This window comes from Grampus griseus (genome assembly GCF_964374135.1).
Source record: "Grampus griseus genome assembly, chromosome: 9".
NCBI classification, from domain to species: domain Eukaryota; kingdom Metazoa; phylum Chordata; class Mammalia; order Artiodactyla; family Delphinidae; genus Grampus; species Grampus griseus.
In genome coordinates this window covers 5930784-5958737 of record NC_139003.1, presented here as the reverse complement: position 1 = coordinate 5958737, position 27954 = coordinate 5930784, and the positions used below count along the sequence as shown (strand labels likewise).

Here is a 27954-nt window from a genome sequence, read left to right as displayed (position 1 = left end):
ATGAAAACAAACTGCGGCCGCCGGCGCATCCGGGCATTCGGCGGGTTACGGTTGGCGCGGCGGTGGCGCAGGTGAGGAGACGGCGGCCGAGCGTCGAGTCCCAGACCCGGGTCTCAGCCGCGCCGCCTGGCGCCCCCGCTCCCCCGGCGCGACCCCGACGCCAACCCCGTGTGGGTCGGGCGCGACCGCAGCGGCGGGAGGTGGGCGCCCTGCGCGGAGGCTCGGCCGGGACTGGGGTCGGCGGGCTGGGGTTTCAGGTTGCGCCGGCATTTCGCCGCGCCCTAGGTTTGCTCTGGGCTGGGCTGAGGTGCTGGGTACTTAAAAAGAAGATTGAATAGTGTCTTTGGAGGGAGAAAGAGAAATATATGTATATATTAAAATTAATTAGCCATACAAAAAGCTTGAGTCATAACACTGTAATTCCAGATATGCCATTTGGGATTTATTTGCAAAGACAGATTTTCTTTGCTGTTTAATGAGAAAACACTTTATTTTCTCCAGCCTTGACGATCTGATTCTGTATTTCTCAACTCTTTCCTATACTCTTATTTTTTAATACAAGATTCTTGTAATAGTCTGCCTAAGAGAAAAATTAATGTATTTTGAATGAATATATATATAGATATATATTTGAAAAGCTCTGGGGAAAGGTAGCGTTGATCGATTTATTACAAAAGTGAAAGTGAAATTTTAAAGGAACGTTTTATATCTTTTCGCTTTCAGTTTAGAGCAGTAGTGCTAATGAATTTCTGCTTTTGGTGGGGACTGTGTTGCCGAACATTCTATGGCATCCATGAAACGTTCAGTTCTCCAGTTAAAATCGGAAACTGATTTATTAAACCTTTTTCCCTTTTGATTTAAAATATGTATCCTCGTTTATTCGGCTGTCTGGAAGTGAAGTTTTGTAAGTTTCAAGACAGTGGTGTAATCTTTTCTCAAACATAAGTGGTGGTTCATAGATCCTCCTTGCTGTTTATTTGCTGGTTGGGTGGAGTGTGGGCCGCACACTAGGTTTAGGAAGTCCCTTGAGACTTTGGTCAGGTAGCTACTTGGATGGCAGAGGGCTGTGCATTCAGCCTTACAGATAGCTTGGCTCCAGTAAATGGCCCTCTCCCCACAAGTGATACTTTCGTGGGAATTTCTGAACATTTATCAGTAGAGAACTAACTTTGTGTAGTGGTCCTGTAAGTTGTGTTTGGAAAGCTAATGCTCGTAAGTGCTAATATGCTTTTCTGTGTGAGAAGCAGTTTATTAGTGCTTGAAAATCTGGGGTTCTTTTGTAGGTTACCTGGATGCACACAGCCCCCTCTTTGATGTATTTTTTTCTTTATCCCTTTTCTCCCCGCTATCCTGATTACCCTCTTTCTTGCCTCCAAATTGATATAAAAAAGATTTGAACTTTCTTTTAAAACACTTGTTTATGGAATACACTTAAGTTCTCAAACTTGATTTAAAAATCAGGTGAATTGAGTTTTGGGGAGTGTGGAATACAGGCCCAGAATAAAAAAACGAAAGTTACTTATCTAGGTTACATTAACTCTTACATATTTTTTCACTCTCTAGAATGTGTCTTCATCCTTCAAGAGTAATAGCTTTTGACTTTTCTTACTGCTTGTCTGTTTTGGCTGTACTGCCCCTGTCAGCTGTTTGACTCTCTAGCCGCCTCACTCACCCCTTTGAATTGGTGTGCTAGTGAAGGTGGAGTAGACAGCTCCATTGCTGTGTGTGATTCTTTGGGAGAGAGTAGTTACATGCACAGGAGAAGCAGCAAGGGATTTCGCGATAGAAGGCAGAATCCAGTGGTCCAGTGTTGTAGGTAGAAGTCCCAGTGCTAGTTATGCTGCTGCCTAATTTTGCATCCTTGATTGAGTCATTTTACAAACTTGGGCCTTGGTTTTCTCATCTGTAAAATGATGACCCAGCCAGTATTGATTTGAATAGTATATGTAGATTTGCTTTTATGCTTTATCACAAAATAGCATGCATAACTTTCTAGTATTGTAAACACTAAATTTTTAATTTAAAAAATTCAGATATAGAAAATATTTGTTATGGATAGTTCATGGTTCAAGCTAGCTTTTCTTCATGTTTACCTGCCAAGGTGATTGGTCTTTTGTGTTGAAATAGCCAATATACAGGAGAATTGATAAGCTCTGCATCGAATTGTTTAAGTTCACTACTTTAGGGATTTATCTTATCTTTTCTCTTAGAGAATAATAGCAGGTTAAGAAATAGAAAAGTGTAATAAACCTTGCTACATATTAGCAACTTTGAAATATGTATTTTTATGTAATATATATAATTGCATATGTAATACATATTTTAGTCTGTATATAATATATATATCTTTTAGAGAAGCCTGGAGCTAGTTAAAACCTAGTCTAAAAGTAAGTTAGACTAAACTGGAGGAGGAGTGGAGGAGACCTCTGCTTACTCTAGAAAACCCGTCAGTGTATTAGTTAAGTTATAAAACACTTTGAAATGTGGCATGGGGTATCAGTGATGTACTGTTTTGCTTTCAAGGATGGCGCAAAAGAAATATCTCCAAGCAAAATTGACCCAGTTTTTAAGGGAAGACAGAATTCAACTCTGGAAACCTCCATATACAGATGAAAATAAAAAAGTTGGTTTGGCATTGAAGGTATTTTCCTTTTAAGACATTAATAATTAGTAGTGTTGTAAGTCTCCTTGGTAAGAAAGATTCTGAAGTCACCAGAAATTGCCAGGCACAACCAGGTAAACCTTTGGCATAACCAAAAACATGAGTGAAAAGCAGGTCCCACATTTTATTAGCAGTTGGCAAGCTTATTTTTATTTAAAAAGATTTTATTTATATGAGAATGGTATCTAATTATTTTGGCATATATCATTTCTAATACCTTCATGATGTTACCTAAGTTTATTAATCTGGATGTTCCTGCTAGCAGAGCAGTTCCAGTGCCAGAAGCTTAGTGTGTGACCTGTTCAGGGTTAGTGTCCTGGTGGGTTCTCAGCCCTCCTTGCTACTGTGGTCTGCTGTAAAACAATGCTTCCCTCCCCCAGCTTTGTTTACACTATGGCTATCTGTTCATTTTTCCAAAATATATTTTCCTGATAATTATGCCTTGGTTTTTTATGGTATCATCAGAAATGGCATCATTTTACATAAGTGAAACTTCTAGAAATTGAAGTTTGCCTGCCTTTCGAAGCTGAGGAACATTAATCATTTTTGATAGAAATCTATTATATTGGAATATCCTAGAATGTACTTCTCTGTTTTCTCAGTCTGAGTATATTGAGATAAACAGTGTAACATTTATCAAGGACTAAGGATTGTCAGGAGGGCATCAAATTGTCCTGTGTTGTGACACAATGACGTGCTTGGGAGGTGATAGTGATAGCTGTGTCAGGGTCTTAGGGTTTTCCTGTCTCTCTTGTTCCTGACAGGACTCACTTTTTAGTTTTTGCAAACCTTCTGATCTTTCTTCTGAATTTGCTTGTTATAATTTCTTGGCTTAGAAACTAGGTGTGGCATAATAAGAAAGCTGCTTTCTGTCCCCAGTTCCTGGCACGGAGCTCCTAAAACCCTTGGAAATTCCCGAGTGGTAAGGGTGACAGGGGCATCTTTTGTTCTAAGAGGCAGCTCTTTGGAGAGAGCTTCAGGGTGGGGCTGCTCGCCTAAAAGACCAGACTTTGATTAGAAGCTTGGAACTTGCAGCCCTACCCTCCAGCCTCTGGTGAGGGCAAAGGGCTGGAGATCAAGCTACTCACCAGCGGCCAGTGATTTTATCAATCGTGCCTACATAATGGAGCCTTCATAAAAACCCTTAAATGATGGATTTGGGGAGCTTCCAGATTGGCAGACACGTCCCTGCGCCAGAGAGTAGCACACTCCAGCTCCACAGGAACAGAAGCTCCTGCTCTCTGAACCCTTCCAGACTTTGCCACATGTACATCTCCATCTAGATGTTCATTTGTACTCTTTATAATAAACTGTAATAATAAGTAGAGCATTTTCCTGAGTTCTGTGGAGTTGTTCTAGCAAATTACCAAGCCTGAAGGGGTAGGGGTTGTAGGGACCCTTGACTTTGTAGCCAAGTCAGACAGAAGTGTGGGTAACCTGGTGCGTGAAATGAAGGCAGACTTGTGGGATTGAGCCCTTAGCCTGTGGAGTCTGCCTCTAACTCCAGATCGTTAATGACAGAATTGAATTGAATTGTAGGACATCCAGTTGGTGTCAGGAGGGGGAAAAAAACCCTCACTGAGTAATTATCTTTTCTAGAGAATTACAGAAAATTTCGGGTTTTTAAAAATTTATTTTATTTATTTATTGTTGGCTGTGTTGGGTCTTAGTTGCTACGCACGGGCTTTCTCTAATTGCAGTGAGCGGGGGCCACTCTTCTTTGTGGTGCACCGGCTTCTCACTGTGGTGGCTTCTCTTGTTGCAGAGCATGGGCTCTAGGTGCACGGGCCTCAGTAGTTGTGGCCCACGGGCTCTAGAGCGCAGGCTCAGTAGTTGTGATGCACAGGCTTAGTTGCTCAATGGCATGTGGGATCTTCCCGGACCAGGGCTCAAACCCGTGTCCCCTGCATTGGCAGGCAGATTCTTAACCACTGCGCCACCAGGGAAGTCCTCTGATCTGTTTTGTAACTTATGTGTATCATGAACATCTCCCCTATTATAAACATATACTTACACCGTCGTATAACCTGACTTGTTCTCACAAGTTAGGAAAATTAGAATGTTCTCTGTTTGTGTTTTTGGTTTTTTTGTCCCCACCCTTTAGTGGTATTGAACAGTTCATTATTCCTTAAAATAATTGTGTATATACTGCAGTTACATAAGTCACAGCCCACCTTGCTTTTCGCCTCTGGTAATCCCAACTGGTCTTACTTTCTCTCTTGGGCCTATTTTCCTGTCCTTTCCTGGTTTTGATGTTTCCCTGGGTCCTCTCTAAACTCTACACCTCTCAAGATGTCAAGCCACAGTCTGGATTTCACTATAACAGGGGTGACCACCACTCATTAGTTATTTTGCCTTAGAGTCCCACGTGCACTGTTCTGTATTATACTTTTTTTTTTTGAGTTGGTACTGTATTGATCTGTGTTTTTAAATTTTTCTTTATAGGACCTTGCTAAGAAGTACTCTGACAAGCTAGAATGTTGTGAAAATGAAGTAGAAAAGATAATAGAAGAAATACGTTGCAAAGCAGTGGAGCGTGGCACAGGCAATGAGCACTATAAAGCAACAGGAATTGCTACAATCGAAGTCTTCTTACCTCCACGGGTAAAAAAAGTGAGTAGTTTCCCCAAATTTACATAGTTACTAATACTTAGTTAACTTAATGATGTGATTAAATAAATGATGGGTTCTTTTTGAAGATACAATCCAAAGATAAAATTCTTTTCAGTTACTTTACATGTTGAACATTTACAAACTTAAAAGTCAATTTTATGGATTCTTAAGCTGGAACGTTTACAAAGTCGTCTGGCCTGCAGGCTTCACAGAGCTGTGCTTCAACATTCTTACATTTTCTAGAGTTTGAAAGAACATTTAGCAAAAATGGGGAATACAAGATTACTTCAGATTTTCTAAAACTGTGTAGGACACATCACAAAGGAATTCGTCTTTTTTTTCTATGCCAGTGGAAGCCAGAGGCAGAGCTGAGTGCCCAAGCAGGGCCACCGTAACCTGGGCCACCTGTGTCAGGGCCGCGTCCTCAGTAGTTGAAGTCCAGAAATGCTACTGAGGCAGGGCACCCAAGGGTGCCTCTTCAGACTGATCAATGTTAATTATTCTCAGAAGAAATGAGAATAAGTGTGTATAAGAGTTACCATATGACCCAGCTATTTTACTCCAAGAGGAATGAAAACTATGTCTACACAAAAACTTGTACATGAACGTTTGTAGCAGCTCAATTCACAATAGCCAAAAGGTGGAAACAACCCAGATGTCTATCGGTGGATAAATGGAGTGCACGCATACAATGAATATTATTCAGCCATAAAAAGGAACGAAGTACCGATACTCTACAACATGAATGAACCTTAAAAACATTATGAAAGAAGCCAGACACAAAAAGCCACATATTGTGTTGTTCCATTGATAGGAAATATCTGGAGTAGGTGAATCCGTAGAGACAGAAAATATATTCATGGTTGTCTGTGGTGGGGGCAGGGGAGGGAATAGGAGGTATGGCACATGTTTGGTTGGGGAGATGGTGAAAATGTTCTGAAATTTGATTATGATAACGGTTGTCTAACTCTGTAAATATACTAGAAACCATTCACTCTTATACTTTAGACAGGGAACTTTAAGGTATGTAAGTTACCTCTCTATAAAGCTGTTAAAAATTTCTAGGAAAAACAAAGAGCTTTATTAGAAGAAGGAAATTATATATGTATCTATCTCAGAATGCCAGTTTGGGAATTTAAAGGGCAGTATGTATATACAGGACTCTTCATTGCTAGTATCAAGTACCTGGGAAACCAGACCACCAGTCAGAAAGCTGATTGGTGAGTATGGAATCAGAGCAGATGATTTGCATGGTCTCATAGGTGTCGCTGGTGGTCCCGTATTTTCCTCTGAAGCCCAGCCATCCGAGAAGGAAAGGTTCCAGGAACATGTCTTGCTGCTCCCTCCTCACTGGGAGCGCCGAAGGGACTATCTCTTTTGCTCACTGAGGTGGCCCTAGTGCCAGAGGTTGTGGGATGGGTCCTTGTGGAGCAGAGGCCAGCTCCCTTGAGTAGACAGGGGACAAACCCCAGTGAGCAGCTGACCTTCCCCCAGAGACTGAAGCCCTGCCTGTGGTGCCACACTGCTGCCCCCTTGAGGACTTACGGGTCACAGGGTCAGCACACGTCAGGTTTTGTTCAATAGCTTCATGCTAGGCATGCGAGTATTTACATCATCTGATATCAACCTGTCTGGTTTTATAGGCAGAATAACAGCTCCAAAAATGTCAAATTCAAGTGCATTCTATTTGTCTTATTTTTAAATAGGATAGGAAAAACTTGTTGGAGACCCGACTGCATGTCACTGGCAGAGAACTGAGGTCTAAGTAAGTATCTGTGTGCCCTGTGCCCCAGGTGCTCTCGGCTCTTTTACACCCGCTCATTTGATCCTCCCTGGCCATCCTGTAAGAGAGATGGGGCAGGTTTGATTATCGTCACTGAATGGAAGGGAAAATTGAGGCTTTGAGGCTGAAGGACTTATTCAGGCTCACACTGGCATTTAAGGGCAAAGTGAGAACTCAGGACTTGCAGCAATCTCTTCACTTCCTGGTGTAACTTGAGATCAGGTGGGAACTCTGGATGCATGTACTTGATACGTGTTTGAATCAATGAATGAGTGATAGAAATAGGAGACAGCCTGATATTGGCCAGATCATTAGTTTTGAATTTTATTCCTTAGTGCAATAATAGCTTGCTGTGGTGTTCAGTGAAGTATTTCAGCCAGTTTCAGGCTGTTTGCCCATTTGTAAAAAGAAAAAAAATACCTGCCTGTCACATACCAGTGAAAACCTAACTTTTGAGACCTGGTCAATTACTTCATCTACTTGTGTATTTTTAACTGGTAAGTATTTTGAATACCTCCAGGGATAGCCAGTCAGTGTTTCTTAAAGTGATTTTTCTCATTTTCTTCTTTGGTCTACATGAGGGCTGTTAGGGATGGATTCAGGAAGCATCATTCATTCAACACACAATGAGCAGAAGATTGTATGGAACAACTCCCCCTATTATGGGCTCCTCCTAGGAGACCGCAGAAGGTATAGAGGATGGCTTTTCTCCTGACATGCAGCTAGGGCCCTCCTGTTCAAACAGATACACAGCACCAGTGGTCTCTACTTCACAAGGAACCAAATAGTAAAACAGATAGTTTACAAAAGGACACTGTCTCTGACACAGTTTCAAATAACCATCTAGTAAGCTGACTTTATCTGAAGTAATGTTGTGAGTCAGTAAATTGGAATACTCGGTGTTTCTGAGAAGAATGTATAAAATAGCTATCATGATTAAAATCTATTTAATGGATAATAAATAACAAATTTGGTTACCTATAGTTTTCGGGTTTATTTTACAGGATAGCTGAAACCTTTGGATTTCAAGAAAATTATATCAAAATTGTCATAAATAAGAAACAACTTCAACTAGGTATGTTATGGCAAAGTATGCAGAATTTTTAAATCAAGTCAATAGAGAAATAATGACTTTGTATCTTTTTTTCTCACTCTTCCTCTGTTCAAAAATTTTGGTGGCTTTATCATGTATATAATGCAAAACCAATTATTTTAGAGTTTACTAAAATAAAAATGTAAAGCAGGAAGCAACTTTTCCAAAGATACTCAGTACAGGTCTGGTGAAATGTTACAGAATGGAAGTCTAGGCGTGCTCAAAGTAAAATAGAGTTTCTAGTAAATTCTCCCTGAGGGAGAAGAGCTAAAGCTGAGTGAAGACGGGGAGGAGGCTGCGGTGGGGAGCGCTCCAGACAGAGAGCCTCGTGTTACAGCTCCATCGTGTGAATTCGAGGGATTGAAAAGGTCTAATGTGGCCAAGTGTAGTAGGTGAGCGGAGGGTAGTGCTTCTTAAGGATGGAGGGCCAGGCAGTGAGGCCACATTGTAAAGATTATAGTGGTGCTTCTTAACCAAGGGTGATTTTGCCACCCAGGGGACATTTGGCGATGTCCGGAGACATTTTGGGTTGTCATGACTTGGTAGCAGGGGGCCAGGGGAGGTTGTGCTCATAACAGTTAATGGGAAGAGACCAGCAATGGTGCTGAACATCAAGGCACTGAACGGTCCCCACAACAGAGACTTAATGCAGCTCACGATGCCAGTAGTGCTGCTGAGGAACCCTGGACTTGAGCCTTACTCAGTATTAGAGGGCTTCTCTCTAGAGAGGTGGGAAGCCATTGATGCTGGGGAGCAGACACAATTATATTTGTGTTTCAAAGATCACTTTGGCTGCAGTAGGGGAATGGATGCGAAGGAGACACGAATGGCCTTGGGAGACCAGTTAGCTATTGCAGCAGTTCGGGCAAGCACTGTAGTCTGTTTGGTTTCCATTAGGTTCCTATGGCCTGCGGAGAGTCAGGTTCACATCCCAGCCTGATCTAATGCAGCCTTCACAGCCTAGCCCTAGTCGTCCTTTCCAGCATCACCTCTAGCCATTTCCTGTTACCTGTTTTAGATATCTTTGCACTGTTTGTCATCGCATCTCTATGTTAATTAGTTTGTGGTATCCTTCATTGGGCAGAAATCCTTGATTTTGATGTTATCACATCCATCAGTTTTTCACCTTATTGTTTGTGTTTTAAGAAGTTCTTTCCTCAAGCCCAGGGCTGCATGGATAGTCTCACCAGAGGTTTTTGTTTGTTTGTTGTTGTGGCTTTAAAATCTAGTAAGATGGGCTTCCCTTTTGGCGCAGTGGTTGAGAGTCCGCCTGCCGATGCAGGGGACACGGGTTCGTGCCCCAGTCCGGGAAGATCCCATATGCCGCAGAGTGGCTGGGCCCGTGAGCCATGGCCGCTGAGCCTGCGTGTCCGGAGCCTGTGCTCTGCAACAGGAGAGGCCACAACAGTGAGAGGCCTGCGTACCGCAAAAAAAAAAAAAAAAAAAAAATCTAGTAAGATGAGTCTCCCTCTTGGCTCTTCTTTATCATGGTAAATTGGCCATTGATGGATCTTTCTTTTTCTTTTTTTTTTTTTCATTATTTATTTTTGGCTGCATTGGTCTTTGTTGCTGTGCATGGGCTTTCTCTAGTTGCGGCGAGCGGGGGCTACTCTTCGTTGAGGTGCGCAGGCTTCTCATTGCGGTGGCTTCTCGTCGCGGAGCATGGGCTCTAGGCATGCAGGCTTCCGTAGTTGTGGCTCGCGGGCTCTAGAGCGCAGGCTCAGTAGTTGTGGCACACGGGCTTAGTTGCTCTGCGGCATGTGGGATCTTCGCGGACCAGGGCTCGAACCCATGTCCCCTGCGTTGGCAGGCGGACTCTTAAACCACTGTGCCACCAAGGAAGTCCTCTATTTTTCAATATAAATGTTAGAATGGTTGTCGAGTTCCTAAATATGTATATGTGTATGTATATGTACGTATGCATATGAATGTGTGTCCAACTAGAGTTTTCAGAAATGTGTTCAAATTTATATGCTTATAGTTCATAATATTATTTTGGTATTTTGTAATGTTTGCTATCTATATTTACCCTTTTTCGTTTTGTTTGTTGTTTTTTTGCATCTTTGACTTAATTTTTGTTAGGTTTGTATATTTGATTAATTTTTTTCATAGAGCCAGCTTTTGATTTTGTTCATATTCTCTTTCATTCTGTTCCATTGACTTCTACCTCTGTCTTTATTCCCATTTTTTATATGAGGACGTGGACAGTAAGTGGTTCACTCAGGGCTATAGAGTTAAGAAGGGATGGAACCCAAGGTGTTTGTTTTTACCCACTTCAGTAAATTACCTCTCACAGTGTGCCGCTGCACTCTGGCCTCCAGTCCATTGCTGAGAACTGGATTATATCTCCAGTTAGAGGGTGGGAGATATCACGTCTCTCTCTGTAGTAGATTCTCAAACAGGTGATTGCTTTAGTTTGATCTTATGATGAGAATAAAGAAAATTACAAAGGATTAATTTAGTCATCTCATTTTCCCTGGCTGATTTTAACCAGTGCTTAACAATAACATAGGTAAACAGCCAAATTTAAACATCTTCTTACCAATCATGTGGCATGGTGGTTTGCAAGTGCTGACGCAGGCTTAAGGATTCCATTTAACATAGAAGATGGCCTATTACCCAGTAAATTTAATGACTCTTTTTATAACATGCATTTCTGATTTTGACAGGGAAAACACTTGAGGAACAGGGAGTGACCCACAATGTAAAAGCTATGGTGCTCGAACTAAAACAGTCTGAAGAGGATGTGAGGAAAAACTCCCAGGTGGAAGAAGAAGAGCAGAATGAAGCCAGACTAAAAGAAAAAAGAATTCAGAGGACTAAGAGAGGCCTGGAGATACTGGCAGAGAGAGGTACACAGAGCTTCAGACTTTCGCTCAAGTCCTCAAAGGTGGCAGCAAATCACGCAGCAAATGGGCGGGAGCGTGCGTGGGAGGGGAGTATCACATTTCTTGTTGGCCTTTCTTCCCCTACAGTCTAACATTTTTAATGTCACCATCATTGCTTTTTAACATTGAACTAATGGAGTTCCTTTTGGTTTTGTTGCAGCTGAGATGGTGGTGGATCCAGAAACCACACCATACTTAGACATAGCTAACCAGACGGGCAGATCAATCAGAATCCCTCCATCAGAAAGAAAAGTAAGTACTGTAAGAAATGTATGGCTTGTTCTTTGATCTGCTGTCAGAGCAGAAGTGGTTTTCTATTTGTTTTATCTTGGAATGTTATTATAAAGGATTAGAAACAGCTTTCAGTCTCCAGCTCATAAACAGAGAACATGACCATATGATGAGCACTGCATCTGGCCGGCTCACCCTGTGAGTTTCAGTGCCTGAGTACAGAACGGCAGGACCTCACTGTCCTGGAGCAGTGGCTTCCTGTGGCAGTGTTTGTTTTGCTGTAGTTTATTTTACTTGGGGGCCTCATTCCCTAAGGGACGGATCAGAAGGGGAGGCTGGGGTGCTAGGTAGTTTGGGAAAAGTGTGACAGATGATTCTGCCACCTCTTCCCCTGTCTCTCCACAGCCCCGTTCTCTAATTTGGAGTAAGGGTGAAGTGGTTTTACCTTTGAACATATCCAAGGGGGTCTTTCTAGCAGCATCTACAACTTGGCCCATGAGATCAGTCTCTGAGCTGGAGTCCAGTAGCTTCTTATATGAAAAGCTTTAGTGACTGTGGGTCAAGTTAATTTTAATTTTTTGGTCTTTAAAGGACACTTTTGAGTCGGTTTCACTATATGAATTATGGATTTAAAATTAAGGATTAAAGTTACGTTTTAATAAGAGCTTTGTAATCTCACTGAATTTATTTTTTTTGGCAACTGTTTGCCCACTGCAGATACTGCGTTCGTATATTAAATGATGATATTTAGATCTTTAGGGGAAACCTTTACAAAATGGAATTATATACAAATTCAAATCTAAAAATATTAATGAACTTTAAAGAAATTTGGATCACCTTGCAAAAATTGTTTTAGAAATGGTACAGTTGACAAATACTTCAGAAAAAAACCTGATTAAGAATAGAGAGTGAAATGAATGCTCTTTTTAGAAAAGATACAGTCATTACTGGCTGGTTTTTTATATGTTTAGTCTTAGGGATACTAGAAATAGATCTAGATCAGCCGATACTAAAATAAAGTGATGAAAACGAAGGGACAGGTGCCGGTTCTGACCATTTCAGCCATGTTAAATTGAGTTCTTGGTTTCAGTGTTTAAATGAAATGAAGGTTTAATGCTGTTTTCCTTAATTTTGGCTTTTAGATTTAGTTGCGATCTTGAGTTTTTTGTCTGTTTGTTTGTTTTCACAATATTTGATTTCTTTAGGCTTAATATGCTTTTAATATAATTCGTTTTATTATAGTTTAAAGTGATGTTGTTTTAAATCCTTATTTTTTCCTAGGCCCTTATGTTAGCTATGGGATATCATGAGAAAGGCAGAGCTTTCCTGAAAAGAAAAGAATATGGAATAGCCTTGCCGTGTCTGTTGGACGCTGACAGATATTTCTGGTAGGTGCTTTTGTACCTGGTGAAAGCAAGTTTGAAGGAGGATGACAGTTACACACAGCACCCTTCCCCCACCCCGTGCACTCCACACTTCCGATTTTCACCCAAGATGGTTAACATAAAAGAGTAGTTATGGTGTAGACTGATTTGTGAACTGTTTCTCCCCGTCGCATTTCTAATTGATCTCTCTTCCCTGTAAAGCATTTTATAAACATAGGCACTATTTTTTTACAACAAGCATGTAGGGTATCATGTCTGTTTCTTATGACATGTTGTCAGCCTGCACTGTCCGTTATAAGGTCCCTGTCAGCTTTTCACTTAGTGGTTTTGGTGTAGATGTTGATGAGCGTTCCCCAAATCCACTGTTTCATCAGGCGCTCCAAGATGGTGATAACGTATTATTCCTTCTGCATTTATTGCTGGAATTCTTTTGAAAAATATTTTTCCTCATCGCTGCTTGGTCCTCCTAAGGTACAATTTGTACAGAAAGACAGAATAAAATGCTGGGTTCTTTCTCTTTATTTTCTTCTTTTCAGAATAAATGAGTTGCTTCCCTAGCATCTTCCAAAGATGACATCACCGGTGAGGTTTCCCTGCTTTTTTTCTTTTTCTTTTAAGTATCAGTATGAGCTCATGGATTTTAACACATTTGATACACTTCACACCTCAGAGCTTAAATTGGCTGTCTTCAGCTGGCAGGTGGTCCTGCATCCCTTCGACCCGATCCTGGGGTAATCTTTGTAGTCTCTGCTCTCTCGTGGCCAGAGCTGGTCCAGACTCATCCTGAATATTTCCTGCCCCAGAGCAACAGCCAACACTTTCTCGAGGGCTCCTGGTTCCTCTTAATGGGAAACGGTACTGAGAAGCTATAATCCAGGCAGATGAAATATTTGAAAAATAGACTTGATGTTTGAAATATTCAAAAGGTAACAACGTCAGTGTTATTTTCTTTTCCGTTTTGAGGAACTCCCAATATATACATTCAAGAAGATAAATGTAAGTATATATAGTTTGCCAGCTGTACTGGCAGCACCCTTGTGTCTTAAGTGAACAAACTTAAATTTAAGCAAAAAGGGGGATTTATTGTCTAAAATATTTGGGAGGAGGGGGCAAAGCTGAAAGTAACCAGAACAAGGGCTTGGTGCCTCTCTGGTTTTCCTCCTCTGCCTCTTTGTCTTTGCTTTTTTCTGAGTGTCAGTTTTATTTTCTTCTGCTACAGGTAGCAGTGCAGGCTGTAAGTTAGGTCCTTAAATTCAGGTAAATTTTTTATTCGCTTCCATAATTGTTTCTAACTTTTTATTATGGAAAATTTCAAACATATAAAAATAGCAGCTAATATACTGAGTTCCCATACACTTGTAATCCAGCTTCAGCGGTTATTGAGGCATGGTTGACCTTGATCTGTCTGTATGAGCCTTTCTCAGTCTTTTCACCTTGGACACCTCCTTGAAATCATTATCAGGTCTCAGGGAGACCCTGAGTAAAAAATAACTGCCTCTTCAGTTCATGGTACGTTAACATGTTCAGTGAGTAGTAGACATAATAATCCAATAATAATTGTCAGTGCCTTTTTAAGTAGAAGATACTGGTTTTTTCTACTGGGGATTCGTTCATGCAGGTCAACTTATTAGCGTAATTTTTGTGCGCCTTCCCTCTCTTGGTAAAAGAGATCAACTCTAATGCAAGTCAGCGGTGGAGGTGGAAGCAACTTAAGTTGTTCTTCCTTTGCCCCTTGATGTTTTTCCTGCCTGCTCCAAGTAGGCTCAAAGTTCTATCACAGCTTTCTTTTGTACATCTTGTGGTATGGTATGTAGTACGACTGAGAGTAATTTCTTTCCCCTATTTAAAGCTAAAAATGTAAGTTATACTTTTGGCCAAGATGGAGTAACAGGGACCGGATTTACCCTCTCGCCTGCAACAACTGAAAAACTGGGCAAAATGTGTAAAAACAGTGGTTTTCTGGCAATGCAGGACAGTGGTCCCTGAGGCGGGGAAACAAACGAGTGGAACCCTGTGAATTGTTTCAGCTCACTGCCTGGAGTTCCCAGGCCTCAGTGTGCGGAGGAGAAACCCAGGCAGAGCCTCCTGGTCTCCCTTGAGTGGAAGAGATGGAGCTCGGAATCCAGGGAGGCCACAGTGGTGGGAGGAGAGAGCTGCCTGCGGAAGAGTGCACAGGGCGCCCCTGGAGTCTTCTGTTGAGTGATGGTCAGCACAGGCCTGTGAGGTCACGCCCGCCCTGCCCCAGGCTGGGAAAGCACCACCTCAGAGAAGCAGAGAGATCACAGAGGGCGGATAATAACCTGTGGGAAACGGGGCATTGGCTAGAGAATTCAGTAGGGTGTGGGAAGAAGGGCTAATTCTGCCCTACAGGCTGTTCTGGTCCCACCTAACAAAGCTTAAAACTAAGCCCTGAAAAGGTCACACCACTCTTTTCAAGTAACATGTTTTTAACTGCATCCCAAGCATCGCTTAATGGTATTTATTGAACCCATGTATCGAGAAACACACAAAAAAACTACACAATCCAGTTCCTTACAGCCAGTAATAAAACTAAAAATGACTTTTTAGCCAACCTTCCTTTTAAAAAAAGCAGATACCTAAGCTTAGCTTACCTTTCTTGAAATTAATATCTTTATTTTATATAAAAAATGTAAAACTCTTGAGGCAAGTGTAATAAGTTTCTGTTAAATAACTGACTTGAGCCCAAATGGGATTTAATTTTTCTAAAGCTAGGCTCAGTATATTTTGTTTAAATCAACGTTATACATTGATTTTAATTAATGTTTTTAACATGAAAATTTATTGGCTATTGACTATTCAGGCTACTAAAGCAAAATCAATAAAAATATACTCTAAGACAATTTTATACAAGTCTTTAAATTTTTTTCTGAGTGACGTGATCAGGTTCAAATATAGTCCTAACAGTTTCAAAATTATTATATACAGGTGATGTCATGATCTCTTTTATAGCCTATATATGAATAAAAAGTGTTATGTGTTTAAACTAAAAGAATGAAACGAACGTCTTTAATGTGAGACCTGTGCTGCGTTTTGGTTTTGGGTTTGGTTTTGGCTGCACAAATACTCAATTCTGGGTCAAACTTATACGCATGATTTTATTTTTAACTGAAAGGAGGCAGTTTCTGTCCTCACTCTTGATGCTTTAGACACAAACAAGCCTGTTCACATGTGTGAGACTTTGAAAACTGGCTAAATGTCCGCTGCTTTCGTGAGAATGGTGGCGTAGGCTTCTCTCCCAGAAACCGAAGGTGCCTACAGGTAGATCAGTAAATCTCACCTGGAGTGTAAGATCAGACCATGGTCCATGAACTTCTTCCTCTCCTCTCAGTGTCAAGTTCTCAGGCCAAGCAGAAGATTCAGAGAAGGTGCCCCTCACCTGGTCATACATCTGGATATGTGTGCATGTGTGTAAAATATGGTGTGTATGTTACAAAACGTTCACAAGGAATAGAAATGTTCAAAGAAAGAAACCACAAATAAATAGGAAAATCCTGCTCTGAGAGATTATTCTTATGCCCCAGTGGGTTGTCTTGTACGTACCCTGGAGTGCAGGCACTCCACTTAGGAGACTTCTGCTTTAAAGCATAAATGACAGAGACTTCCCTGTCATTGATGGCGCAGTGGTTAAGAATCCACCTGCCAGTGCAGGGGACACGGGTTCAATCCCTGGTCTGGGAAGATCCCACATACTGCGGAGCAACTAAGCCCATGCGCCACAACTACTGAGCCTGCGCTCTAGAGCCCACGAGCCACAACCACTGAGCCTGCGTGCCACAACTACTGAAGCCCATGCGCCTAGAGCCCGTGCTCCGCAACAAGAGAAGCCACTGCAATGAGAAGCCCGCGCACCGCAACGAAGAGTAGCCCCCACTCGCTGCAACTAGAGAAAGCTGGCGCACGGCAACAAAGAGCCAACGCAGCCAAAATAAATTAACTAAAATGTATTAAAAAAAACCAAACATAAATGACAGAATCAGAGCTCTTCCCCGCCCCCCACCCCAAGCAGATTTTGATGGGCAGGATGGGAAGCTTGAGGGCATGCAGGTTTTGTAGTTTTATACCAGAGCAGTCTTACTTTTAGTAGAATACAAACAAAAACAGATGAGATCTTTAAAGTTTGTGAATGTTCCAAATTTTACTTTCCTATTGAAGAGAGTTCAAACTTGAGATCTAGATTTGCATTATGAATTTCTAACATAATCACAATTTAAAATCAAAATAAATTATCTCGATGTCCATCTTTGTCAACCTTCCATTGCCTTGCTGTCTTCTCCCTTCCTCTGTATCTGGGTTCAGCCTGCTGCGACAGCTGCCGAGTAGCATTTAACCTGCACCTGGGCCCCAAGGTCAGCTAGGCATTCAGAGCCTGGCATTTGTCTGGATGGTTTTTCCCCTCCTTTAATGTGATTGGACGTGAATGCCTCATCAGAGTCTTCATCAACTGAGGCGTTCATAGTAAGGAAGGATTTATTTTTTTTTAGTGTGCTTTTAAAGCTTTGGGGTTCTAACTTCGGCTATATATTAGACTTACCTAGGGGGATTTTAGAAATACAACATCCAGGCCCCACCTCCAGAGGTTTCTGCTATAATTGATATAGTGGGGTCCCAGCATCAGTATTTCTTAAAAACAAACAAAAAAAAATAGAAAAGGAAAGAAAAATTCCTCACATCCTGGTGATTCTAATTTGCAGTCAGGGTTGGAAACCACTGCTTTAAAGCATGGTCTCCCCACGTTTGCTGAAGGGTTCTGACACAGTGGCCCCGATTTCCGCTTCCTGCCAAGCCTCTTTCCCAACATGGCAAGGGTGTGTGTGTACGTCTGTCTGTCTGTCTCCCCCCCCTACCAGGGAAGGTGGTGTTGAGCTTCTTTTCTTGAGCCCTAACTCCTTTTTTTTTTCCCCTTGGAAGGACTCAGATTATAAATATAGTTCCCTTCATAAACATTGCGATCTCTGTCTTAGTCTTTGGAAATACACCAAAAACTGGAAAAAAAAAATTCCAATAATTCACAAAAAGGTTTTTACTGCTGCTTGTCAGTGATGTCATTTCCTGTCTTTGGTAGCGAGTGCTGCAGAGAACTGCTGGACACTGTGGACAACTATGCAGTACTCCAGCTGGACATAGCATGGTGCTACTTCCGCTTGGGACAGCTGGAATGCCTGGACGACGCAGAGAAGAAATTAAACATGGCCCAGAGATGCTTTAAAAATTGTTATGGAGAAAATCATCAGAGACTGGTCCACATAAAAGTACGTTGCTGTAATTAGTTTTAGGTATTAGTGAGCCCATTTGTAGAATTTGAGTTTATTCCTGTTAAAGTGTTTAGACTGCTGCTGAAGGTGATTTATTTGATCGTAGTATGCAATGTGTTCTTTTTAAGCTATATTTTAAGGGGATTGTTAAACATCTTATAAGTTAGCCTGTGACCAGAGGAAAACAGTTTTCTAGTCACAGAAACCCATTGATCACTGTGACCGAGAGAGCTGGTGACTGTATTCATTAGAGTCTAATGAAAGGTTTAAATGCAGAAAATAGACATTTTCAACAGTGACAGTTCACACGAGTGAGTCACAGCTCCAGAGCTGGGCTTTGAATAAGGATTTTTCTCAGGCAGTTTCCACAGGTCATCAGAATTCTGCTTGGGAATTGCAGGGCAACATAAGAGATATTCCTGGTTTGGGCTTCTGCATACTTTCCTCCTGACCAGAGGGGGGCCCCTGTCCTGGGCACCTGGAGGTAGGTGTTCTGTTTGGGACAGGCGATGCCGTTGTACCCTGGGATCCTTACTTTTGCCATCAGCAATGGTGAAGATAGAAACATTTTAGTAATGCCATTTTGCCCCTGTGGAGATGAAGGGAATTATAAATGTCAGTATTACAGACCTGTAATGAGAAATAAGACAGTTTTATCTTTTTTCCCCCCAATAATTCTAGGGAAATTGTGGAAAAGAGAAAGTCTTGTTTTTAAGACTTTACTTGCTTCAAGGTATCCGAAATTATCACAGTGGAAATGGTGAAGAGGCTTATGACTATCTCAACAAGGTAAGACAATGGATGCTCCAAAGTTGTGACCATTTTCACCTACTTAGTTTTTTAATCCCCAGAAGTTAAGTATTTCATGAACTCAGTGGTGTGTGACTGGTGAGGAAAGTGCACCTCCCTCCCAGTCCCTCCTTCACATATACCGTAAACACGTCTGTATTTGCGAGAGTACAGGCAAGGTGCTGTAATAAGGAAACCTCAGAAAGTCAGTGGCTTTAATTGGCTAGAAGTTTCCGTTTCTCTCATCTGGCTGTAGAGGTGAGCAGCCAGGGCGGTGGGGCAGCTGGTGTCCTGTCAGCGCCTCTTCCAGCCAGCAGAGGGAGGGAGAGAGTCCGGGGCAAGCCTCTTTAGAGGGGTGACTCAGGAGGTGCTCCTGTCATTTCTGCTACATGCCATTGGCCTAGACCATCTGGCTACACTCAGCTCAAATTCAGGGGACTTTATTACCAAAAAGGAGGAGATAATGGATACCAGCCCCTCCCACAATCCTCAGCCTGTTTTCTCATGTTATCCTGCATATAAGTCACGTGAGCAGAGAGGGTGTTGTCTGTTTGCATTTGCACTGGTTGATAATAGGTCACATTTAGAGGTTTTATCTAAAATCTGACACACCCTAATTCACACTGGGTACAATCCAATTTCCTTTAGGTTTTAGCTTTGTGTTAAGCTTTAATGTTACTATGGTTACATGATTCTTATATTTTTCTTTGTCTGTAGGCATGTCAGCTCTTTAAAGAGCTATATATTGATCCATCAAAAGTTCACAGTTTGATGCAGCTGGGATTTAGTGCCCAGGAAGCTCGGCTTGGCCTAAGGGCATGTGACGGGAACGTGGACCACGCAGCTGCCCACATCACCAACCGCAGAGAGGTACCTTAATGTGGTCTTGGCAACGCTTGGTTGAGGCCTTTGCCTTTGAGTAGGTGTGAAACTTGAGGCAATAGCAAAATTATTTCCAAAGTGCCTTAGCTCTCAGATATGAAAGAACAGAAAAAGAAAATTCCGTACTAGGTATTATTAACAAGGAACTCTTTATTGCTTCAGACTCGGAAGTCAGGAGAAAAACTTGTCTTTTTTAATTGCATCAGTTTTCAGACAGTGCAGTTTCCTTCATTTTATTCTTGCTATGGTGGCAGGTAGCTCATAAGTACAGTTATCCAAGCAGTCTTCTCTCTCTCTCTCTCTTTTTTAATCACAGTATATTTCTGGAAACCATTTTAAAGGGGTCTGTGTTTTCCAGGGAGCCATTGTTACAGTTCAGGATGTCATCCTTGCCTGGAAACATGAGTCAAATCATATGAACAACTAACATTATGTTATAAAAGCAAAGATTCAAAACTATAATCATTTAAAACAATTAGAGATAAGTACAGTTAAAAAAAAAAACTTTAGAATTTCAGAGTTGGAAGGAATGTTACCATATCGAACATGGTAGTTTTACAAATGAGGAAAACAGGCTCAGAGGTTGTCTTTTCTGGGGTCATGGGTCAAATTGGTGGCAAAACCTGAACTAAGGCTCTGGTTTTCTCCTGAACTTTCTAATTCCCATCTGAGAATAGCATTCTGAGTTTTTACAGAAGGTTCTGAAAAGCCAAAAGATACTATAAAATGGTAAACGTTACCACTTCACTTCCTAACTTTTTATAAGTAGCAAAAATAAGTTTTTTTTAAAAAATAGTAGTGTCCTATCAGATGTGCATTTAATGAATTAAACTATAAGCCCTTGGAGAAAATAAAAAAACAACAGAGTATATAGGGCAATTGACCCTGCTCACTCTTCCACTCAGTGGATGTGTAGTTGGGATGCTTTTGGTTGAAGGCAACAAATTCAGATTGGCTTAAACGCCCAATACAGAGGGTAAGGGAGGGATTCACTGGCCTACTTAATTGTAAAGAGCCCAGAGGAGGGCTGGGTCTCAGGTTAGTTGATTCAGTGGCTTCGCCCTGTCGCTGAGTTCTAGTTTCTGTCTCTCTGCCTCCTCCGTGTTACCGGGGTCATCCCATCACACCAAGAGCATGGTCCGGGTCCCAGAATCCTCAGAGACGTTCTGAGCTGCTCACTGATTGGCCACCTTTGAGCCAGTCGCCGTGGCCAGGGGAATGTCAAGATCTGACTGGCTTGAGCCTGTCTGCTTAGCTTAGGCTGGTCAGGGCCTACTTGGGGAACTAGTCAGCTTCCCACACCCTAGGGACAGCTGGGGTGGCTGATGGGAAGACCAGCTCCGAGTCCCATCGCGTGTGAGCTCCCGTGAATCTGCTGTCCTCTCAGTTTCTGAAGCTCCGGGTTTGAACGTCTCACTGAGTAGAGGGTAATAGGTGATTCCTCAAAGTTTGCTTTTTTGTACCTCGTGGCCCTGAGTACGGGCCAGTTTCTCATCTGGCAAAAGAAACAGACTAATGAAACTGAGGTCACTTGACAGTGCTGAAGTGTTCCGAGGCCGTGAGAGGCAGCGTGGTGGCCTTCCTAAGGGATGTTCAGTCTTTTTGCCTGTACACAGCCGTGACTTTAGAACCCAGTTCTCTCACAACATTTGACCCTACTGTGTCGATAAGACTTCGCAGTGCAATGCTTATTGTCATTTCCTTGGTTTATTTTATTTTCCTAATTCTAGTATAAAGAGAAATATCATGTGTATCTACATGGTTAAGAGAAAACTGACTTAGGCATTTGTAATAAGAAAAAAGTGTTCTTTGAGGCCCCAACTTTGTGTCAGCTCTGAGGCCCGCGTCTGCTGGCTGGCTGGCTGGGAGGGTCTTTCTCTGCTTCAATGTTAGTTGTCCTTCTTATTAGCCTTTTGAAATATAAGTGGAAGAGGCTGGAATGGCAAGCAGAGGATGGGACGGGGTAGAGGCATCTTACATGGTGTGTACGTGTGAATCAAAGTGGAAATGTGAGTGATACGGACTACTTCCGCCGGCCTGCGTGGGTCTTGTGGTGAAGCGGGAAGGGTCAGCTGGGAGGCGGAGCCGGGGCCTGGGAGCTGGAGCTCAGGAGCGCTGGCGCCTGACTGGGTGTGGGGAGGGGCCGCTGCGGGACTGGAGCAGGTGCGTGAGCTGCCGGGCCTGTGCAGAAGGGTTCGGAGTCTCGGAGACTGGCCCAGAGGAGGCAGTTAGAGGGCGCGGTGGGGGTGCGGACCACAGCCCCGGGGAAGGGGGTGGGCAGCGGGATGGCAGAGCTGCCCAGCCGTCGTCAGCCCCGCTTGCTCAGGTAGGTTCTCCACTGTTGTAAACAGGAAATTATAGGCTGAGGTTGTCTTCATCCCAGGAAATGTTGTGGGCAGTCACCCCTTCTGCCTAGTCCTACTACCAGCTTGGAGTATTTGGTTCCGTGGTGAGGATTCCTTTCTTCTCCTAAGAGGTGAGGCCGTGTTCTTGCTGTAAGAATGTAGAGGGGACCCTTGTTGCTTGGACTGAACCATGGAGGTAGGAGGAGATACATCAAAGGAAAAAGCTGTTTTCTCTGCTGTTCTCCCTGTGTTGGGCCGAGGGCGGACCGTTTCTAGAATGTGCAGAAGCTGTCTCTCTGCTCTGCTGTCGGTGATGACCTTGACTGGGGCACCTAACTGTCTTGAGAGATTTCTGTCTTCTCATTGGCAAAATAATGAGGTTGGATTCAGTTAGTGGTTGTCAAACCTGTTTTAGTTTTATTGTTTTAATCAGCAGAAATCCTTTTAAAATGATACTTGTGGGAATTCCCTGGCGGTCCAGTGGTTAGGTCTGGGCGCTTTCACTGCCGGGGAGATCCCTGGTCGGGGAACTGAGATCCCACAAGCTGCACGGCTCAGCCAGAAAATAAATAGATAAATAGAAATAAAATAAAGTGATACTTGCTTTCAAAACAAACTCAGAACTCTCCTGATGAGGGCTGGGGTGGGAGGAGGAGAAGAGACTGAACCTGTGGCCTTCCTCAGGCTCTTGGAGCAACGCCAGGCACCTGAGCCTCGGGGTTGAGAACCACGGGGGTAGGTGACCTTTGTCACCTGGCATTGAGCATTCTTGGGGTTTTAAGTGGACTAAGTTCTTACTACCCAGGGAGTGGTGGGTGGATCGGTAGCTTGGGCGCCATCTAGGACCCACCCACCCCCTCCACGGCCCCCACGTTCAGAGTCACATTTCGGTAAGATCCCAGGTGACTCAGCAGAGGCTGAGAAGCCCTCCCACCCATGCAGGAAGCTCCTCCCCCTGCTTCCTAGAAGAAGGCACGTCCACCTCTCCGGGGGTCCTCAGGATGTGCCTGCTGGTTCCCAGGGGCCTGTTCTGGTGCCAGGTGGTGGTCCCCGAGGTGCTCTCTTCCCTCCCTGGCCTGACGTCTCTGGCTCCCGCTGGGCTTCCCCGCGAGCAGCACACCCCTGGTCTCTGCCCTAGTGGCCCTCATGCTGGGTGGGACGGGGAGAGAGAAGGTCACCTCACCTTGTGGTTTTCACTTTGCCTGGTGACCCTGAGACTCCTATAGAGCATGGATTGAGAAGGCTTTCTACAAAACCGCAATCCCTAACTTGGTAACTCTGCTGTTTTCCTAAAGAAATTGGACCAAATAAGGAAGGAGGAAAAAGAGAAGAAAAGACGCCGCCTGGAGAACATAAACTATTTGAAAGGAATGGGCTACTCCGCTCGTGCAGCCAAGCAGGCGCTCCACCAGGCCAGCGGGAACCTGGAGGAGTCCCTGCAGGTAACCCCTCCCCAGCCTCTGGCCTCCCTGAGCAGCCCTGTTCCCGGCCCAGGCACCACCCCTCCACTTCTTCATTGAAGCTGCTCTTTTGTCCTTCCTGACGCCAGGAGCCCCACGGCTGCAGGCCTTCCTCTTCATTCCTGGTTTGGATCTAAGGGTCGGAACTCTCTTGTTCTCAAACCCAGTGGCAGAGCCAGCGTGACGAGCCGCACCCACCTCAGTGCCTGTCCACGATTCCGCAGGGCTCGCAGGGCAGGAACTTTGATGAGGTTTCTGTTTGCAGCGGGAGTTTAACAGTAAGGTGGAAGAAAGGTGATGGAAGTTTTAATGTAATTTTTTTGAATTCAAATGTTTTCTTTGAATATTTAGTTTTATTATTTAGTCAGTAGTACATGTTGGCAAAGGGGCTTTTTAAAGAAGTCCTCAGAAGTGACTAAACAGGTTGGGATCCAAATTAGTGGTAACTCTGCCCGGGTCCACATCCTTCCAATTTTTGTTCAAGGAGCAGACAGGATACTTAATGAGGCAGGCGCTGTGCTGAGTCTCAGCGGAGATGCCGCCTGCCCTGGGGGAGCCCACAGGCTAGTGGGGAGACAGACGCAGAGAGCACAGTGGCGTAAGGGCTACCATGTGGGAGCGCAGCACTGGGTGGGGAGGCAGGAGCTGCAAGCTGAGCTGGGGGGCGGGTCACGGGAGGGGGCCCGGCAGACGGAGGAGAAGCGGGGGCAGCGCTAAGGGCTGAAGCATGAGGCCGGGGGAGTTGAGCCCCGGGGTTGCCAAGGCCTGGGTTACACCTGCTGGAGGTGGGGCGGGGTGGGGAATGGCCAGAGATGGGGCTGGACAGGTAGGCAGGGGCTAGGTGGGCCGCGTCACCTTGTTTGCTCTGCTGAGGAGTTCACACTGAATCCTGCAGGCAGTGGGGAGCCTGCCCTGCCTTCGCCTCTTATTCTCAAGACCTCCCGTCCTGTTCTTCAGTGGTCCCCATTAGTCGGTCTGTTAACCCTTGGACAGCATGGGTCTGAAATGCGTGGGTCCACTTACGCGTGGACCTTTTTCAATAGTAAATACTATGTATAGTACTTCACGATCTGCAGATGCGGAGCAACTGTGGATACCGAGGGTCCACAGTAAGTTACACTTGGGTTTTCCACTGCGATGAGGGTCAGCGCCCCTAAATCCTGCGTTGTGCAAGGGTCGACTGAATTTTCAAATATATGTATTAATATATTTTTTAAATTCAAAATGTTATTTGAATATCTAATTTGATTTCTTAGAGAAATTTAAAAATTCTGAATATGTGAAGGGACTGATGGGGCTCAAAACTTATTTTTAATTATACAAATAGTACATAAATGCATTTGATCGATATAGAAGTATTCAGTGTTAAAAGGGAAGTTCCCCAAAAGGGCTTTATAAGGTTAAGAGTAAGTATCATGTGACAGAGAAATCAAGGGTCCAATGCTCTTCTCCTTGACATTGTAAACCTAGAGCATGTCACCTTCCAAAGAGAAGTCACATTGGGCAGCCCTGGACTGCTTATAGCTTTCCGTTTATAGCTCTTTATGACCTTGTCACCCCTAAGGCTGAGCTGCAACAAGCTTGTGTTTTCTTGGAATCCTTCCGCCTGCTCTCTCAAATCCTTTCCTGCTTCCTCAGATGCGATCTTTTTGCCTGAATAATCTTGTTCATCCTCCAGACCTCAACTCAGACACGACCTTTGGCGGGAGCCGCCTTTGAACAGCCGCCTCTCCAGCCGCAGCCTGTTCAGGGGTCCCCGTTCTCTGCTTCCACAGCACCCTGAGCCTCGTCCACCACAGTTTCTACACCTGTTCGTGTGTCCCACGGCTGTGCCTGCCTAGCGCGTGACAGGTGCTCAGTCTCTGCCTGAGTGACCGAGCGGATGTTAGTGATGAGTAACGGGTGTCCCTGTACGTTTTTAGATTCTGCTCAGTCAGCCTCAGATGTGGTGGTTAAATGATTCTGGTCCGGAAACCAACAGCCATCAGGAGAGTCCTTCTCGGGAAACCATTGACCAAGTGAGTGCAAGCGCCTTGTGCCCCTCTCCGCCCGCACAGCCTTGTGTGGGACTGGCTGGCGGGACAAGGCTGGCGGCCAGGCAGGGCCGAGCCCTTGGCTCCCGGGGCTCCAGGTGTGACCAGCCTGCCCGAGGGTGCAGCCTCCGTGCAGCAGTTGCAGCGGGTGGACGCGGGGCACAGGCATTTCCTTCAGAGTAGGAAACAGGGAAGCTGTGGGAAGGTTTTCTTCGGGCTTTTCTCCTCTTTCCTACACACGCCTCTTGGTGCATCACCTCCCGTTCCCCTGCCTGTGACCTGCAGGGATGTCCACGTGTGCCCCCCGTCACGTTAGCCTGCCTAGTGTGCTGCAGAGACCTAGCTAAGGGTCCCGGCGACAACGAGCTCTGTGCACGCAGCGCTGCCTCTGGCTTGCGAGCCGGCTGCCTTTCTGAGGCGACTGGGCACCAACGTGGCCGCCTCAGGTCTTCCTCCTTCCTTTCCAAGCTGCCTCACGCGCACGTTAGCGCGGGAAGGCCGGTGGTACATGCGTACGGTGGGTTTTGGGAACGTGTGCCCCCGAGACCTGGCTCTCCCGGCTCTGCGTGGGGGCAGGAGTGCCGGGTGCGCGCTGTGCCGTGTGGCCTGGGCCCTCGCCAGCGCCGTCCTGCCTTCTCCCAGCTGGTGTACATGGGCTTCGACGCGGCAGCGGCTGAGGCTGCCCTGAGGGTGTTCCGGGGAAACGTCCAGCTGGCGGCTCAGACCCTCGCTCACAACGGTGGAAGTCTTCCTTCTGACCTGCGGCTCTCGGCGGAAGATTATTCAGCAACGCCACCCACATCCCCGTCCGATTCTGCAGGTGGGTCTGCGATCTCTGAAGACCGACGGGAGGGACTGTCTGCTCGAGCGGAAGCCGGCAGGCGGGGCTCGGGGCGGCAAGGGCTCGCGGGGGCGGCGAGGGGCGTTCGCAGACGTGCACGCTTCGGGCTGCTCGGGCGCTGTGGCGCGGGAGGGCCGAGCTGGAGCTGACGTGGGTCCCTTTGGTCCCCGTGGAGGTTTCTCTTTCTGTCCTCCTCCCTCAGCTCCCCTGTTGCTGCACTTCTTTACTGCAGGGACCTCTAGCGCCTCAACAGATGAAGATATGGAGACAGAGGCTGTGAATGAAATCCTGGAAGATATTCCAGAACATGAAGAAGATTACCTTGACTCAACTCTGGAAGACGAAGAAATTATTATTGCAGAGTACTTATCCTATGTAGAAAGTATAAAGACAGCAACAAAGAGAAACTAAGTGATGAACAGAAGTGAGCACTAAGTTTCTGCTCATAAATTCTATCATTATGAAGAGTGTAATGCAGGTCTTTTTTTTTTTCTTACGCTTTATCTGATTTTGCTCCAGAGTGCTTCCTACCTGGGGGCGGGAGGGGTAGGCGGGGAACAGGGATGTAAAGAGTAAGAGACTTGGTGGGGTCCGGCGGGGGGGGGGGGCAGGTGCCGGTCCCCAGGGTCCATCTTGGGAACTGAGCTGCCTCTGGCCAGATCTTGCAGTTCCCAGCTGCCTTCAGGTTCTGCAACCCTAATGCCAGCCTCCCTGCTCTGTTTTTTCCCCACCCAGAAATGGGAAGGACTGGGATAGGGTGGCTGCTAGGGAAGGGATCCAGGAGGAGCTCATGGGAGCGAAAGCGGGCCCTGTCTCCTCTTCATCCTGCCCTGCTCTCCTGCCCTCCTGAGCCCACTGCTCGATCGTCTCCTCCTTCCCGTGATGCAGCTCTGCCTTCCTGCTTCAGCCTCTCTGCCCCGTCCCGAAAATGTCCTTTAGATCCTCAACCACTGCAGGTGCTCTGGGGGGCCTGATGATGAGGCATCGGCTCCCACAGCCACACCAAACGGTGGCAGACGCCCTCAGCCTGAAACGTCTGTGTTTTGTGCTTAGCTTAGTAAAGTAGGCACTTGAGATTCCAGGCTGAAATTCAGAAGATATATGTATTCAAAGCTCTTCTTTACAAAAATAAAATCTTTTATTAAATGGTAAAGTCTTAAATGCTAACCAAAGCAACTTATTTTTAATTAGCATTTTTAGATGCATTTCTGTCCTATTAAATTCACTGCTGGCTAAGGTAAGATACCTGTCAGAAATTAAGGTATATTTTCTCCAAGTCTTTGTAGGGTTTCTTGGGTATATTACGGAAGACTGTTTGTAAAGGTATGTTGTTAGCCTCTTAACAGCTCAAATAACCGTTCTCATTGCACCCTGCATCCCTCCGTAAACGTGTATTACATGAAAAGCCTGTCCAGCACCAGGACGCAGCCGGCAGCAGCCGGGTGCTGGATGAATCAAGTGTCAGGTGTGTTCCCAAGGCTCTCCCTGCCTCCGGGAGTCACCGGAAGCCCCTGTGACAGGGCAGGTGGGCCACGTGGTTGCCGTCAGGGGGCTGGCCGAAATGCTCCAGCTTTTTCAGGAATCATTTTCAACAAAGCTGGAGAGCAGTCCAGTTTGAATGGGTGGAAATCTTTTCTTGTCATTCTTTTAAAATGGATGATACAGATGGAAATAAA

General features: G+C 44.7%; 1 protein-coding gene across 2 annotated transcripts; it reads left to right on the top strand.

Annotated features, from left to right (window-relative positions):
• NUB1 (negative regulator of ubiquitin like proteins 1) lies at positions 1-27954 on the top strand (the record flags this gene model as incomplete). Of its 2 annotated transcripts, none has more annotated exons than XM_082661971.1 (15): positions 1-71; positions 2524-2641; positions 5108-5275; positions 6982-7040; positions 8063-8133; positions 10821-11003; positions 11200-11291; positions 12552-12658; positions 17739-17925; positions 18610-18717; positions 19435-19587; positions 23240-23386; positions 25327-25422; positions 26080-26257; positions 26511-27954. In XM_082661971.1, the coding sequence occupies 15 exons, from the start codon at positions 1-3 to the stop codon at positions 26687-26689; spliced, it is 1917 nt and encodes a 638-aa protein (XP_082518097.1). In that variant the 3' UTR covers positions 26690-27954. The 2 variants fall into 2 exon arrangements, with proteins under 2 accessions (XP_082518097.1, XP_082518098.1); XM_082661972.1 differs by having other exon boundaries at positions 67-200.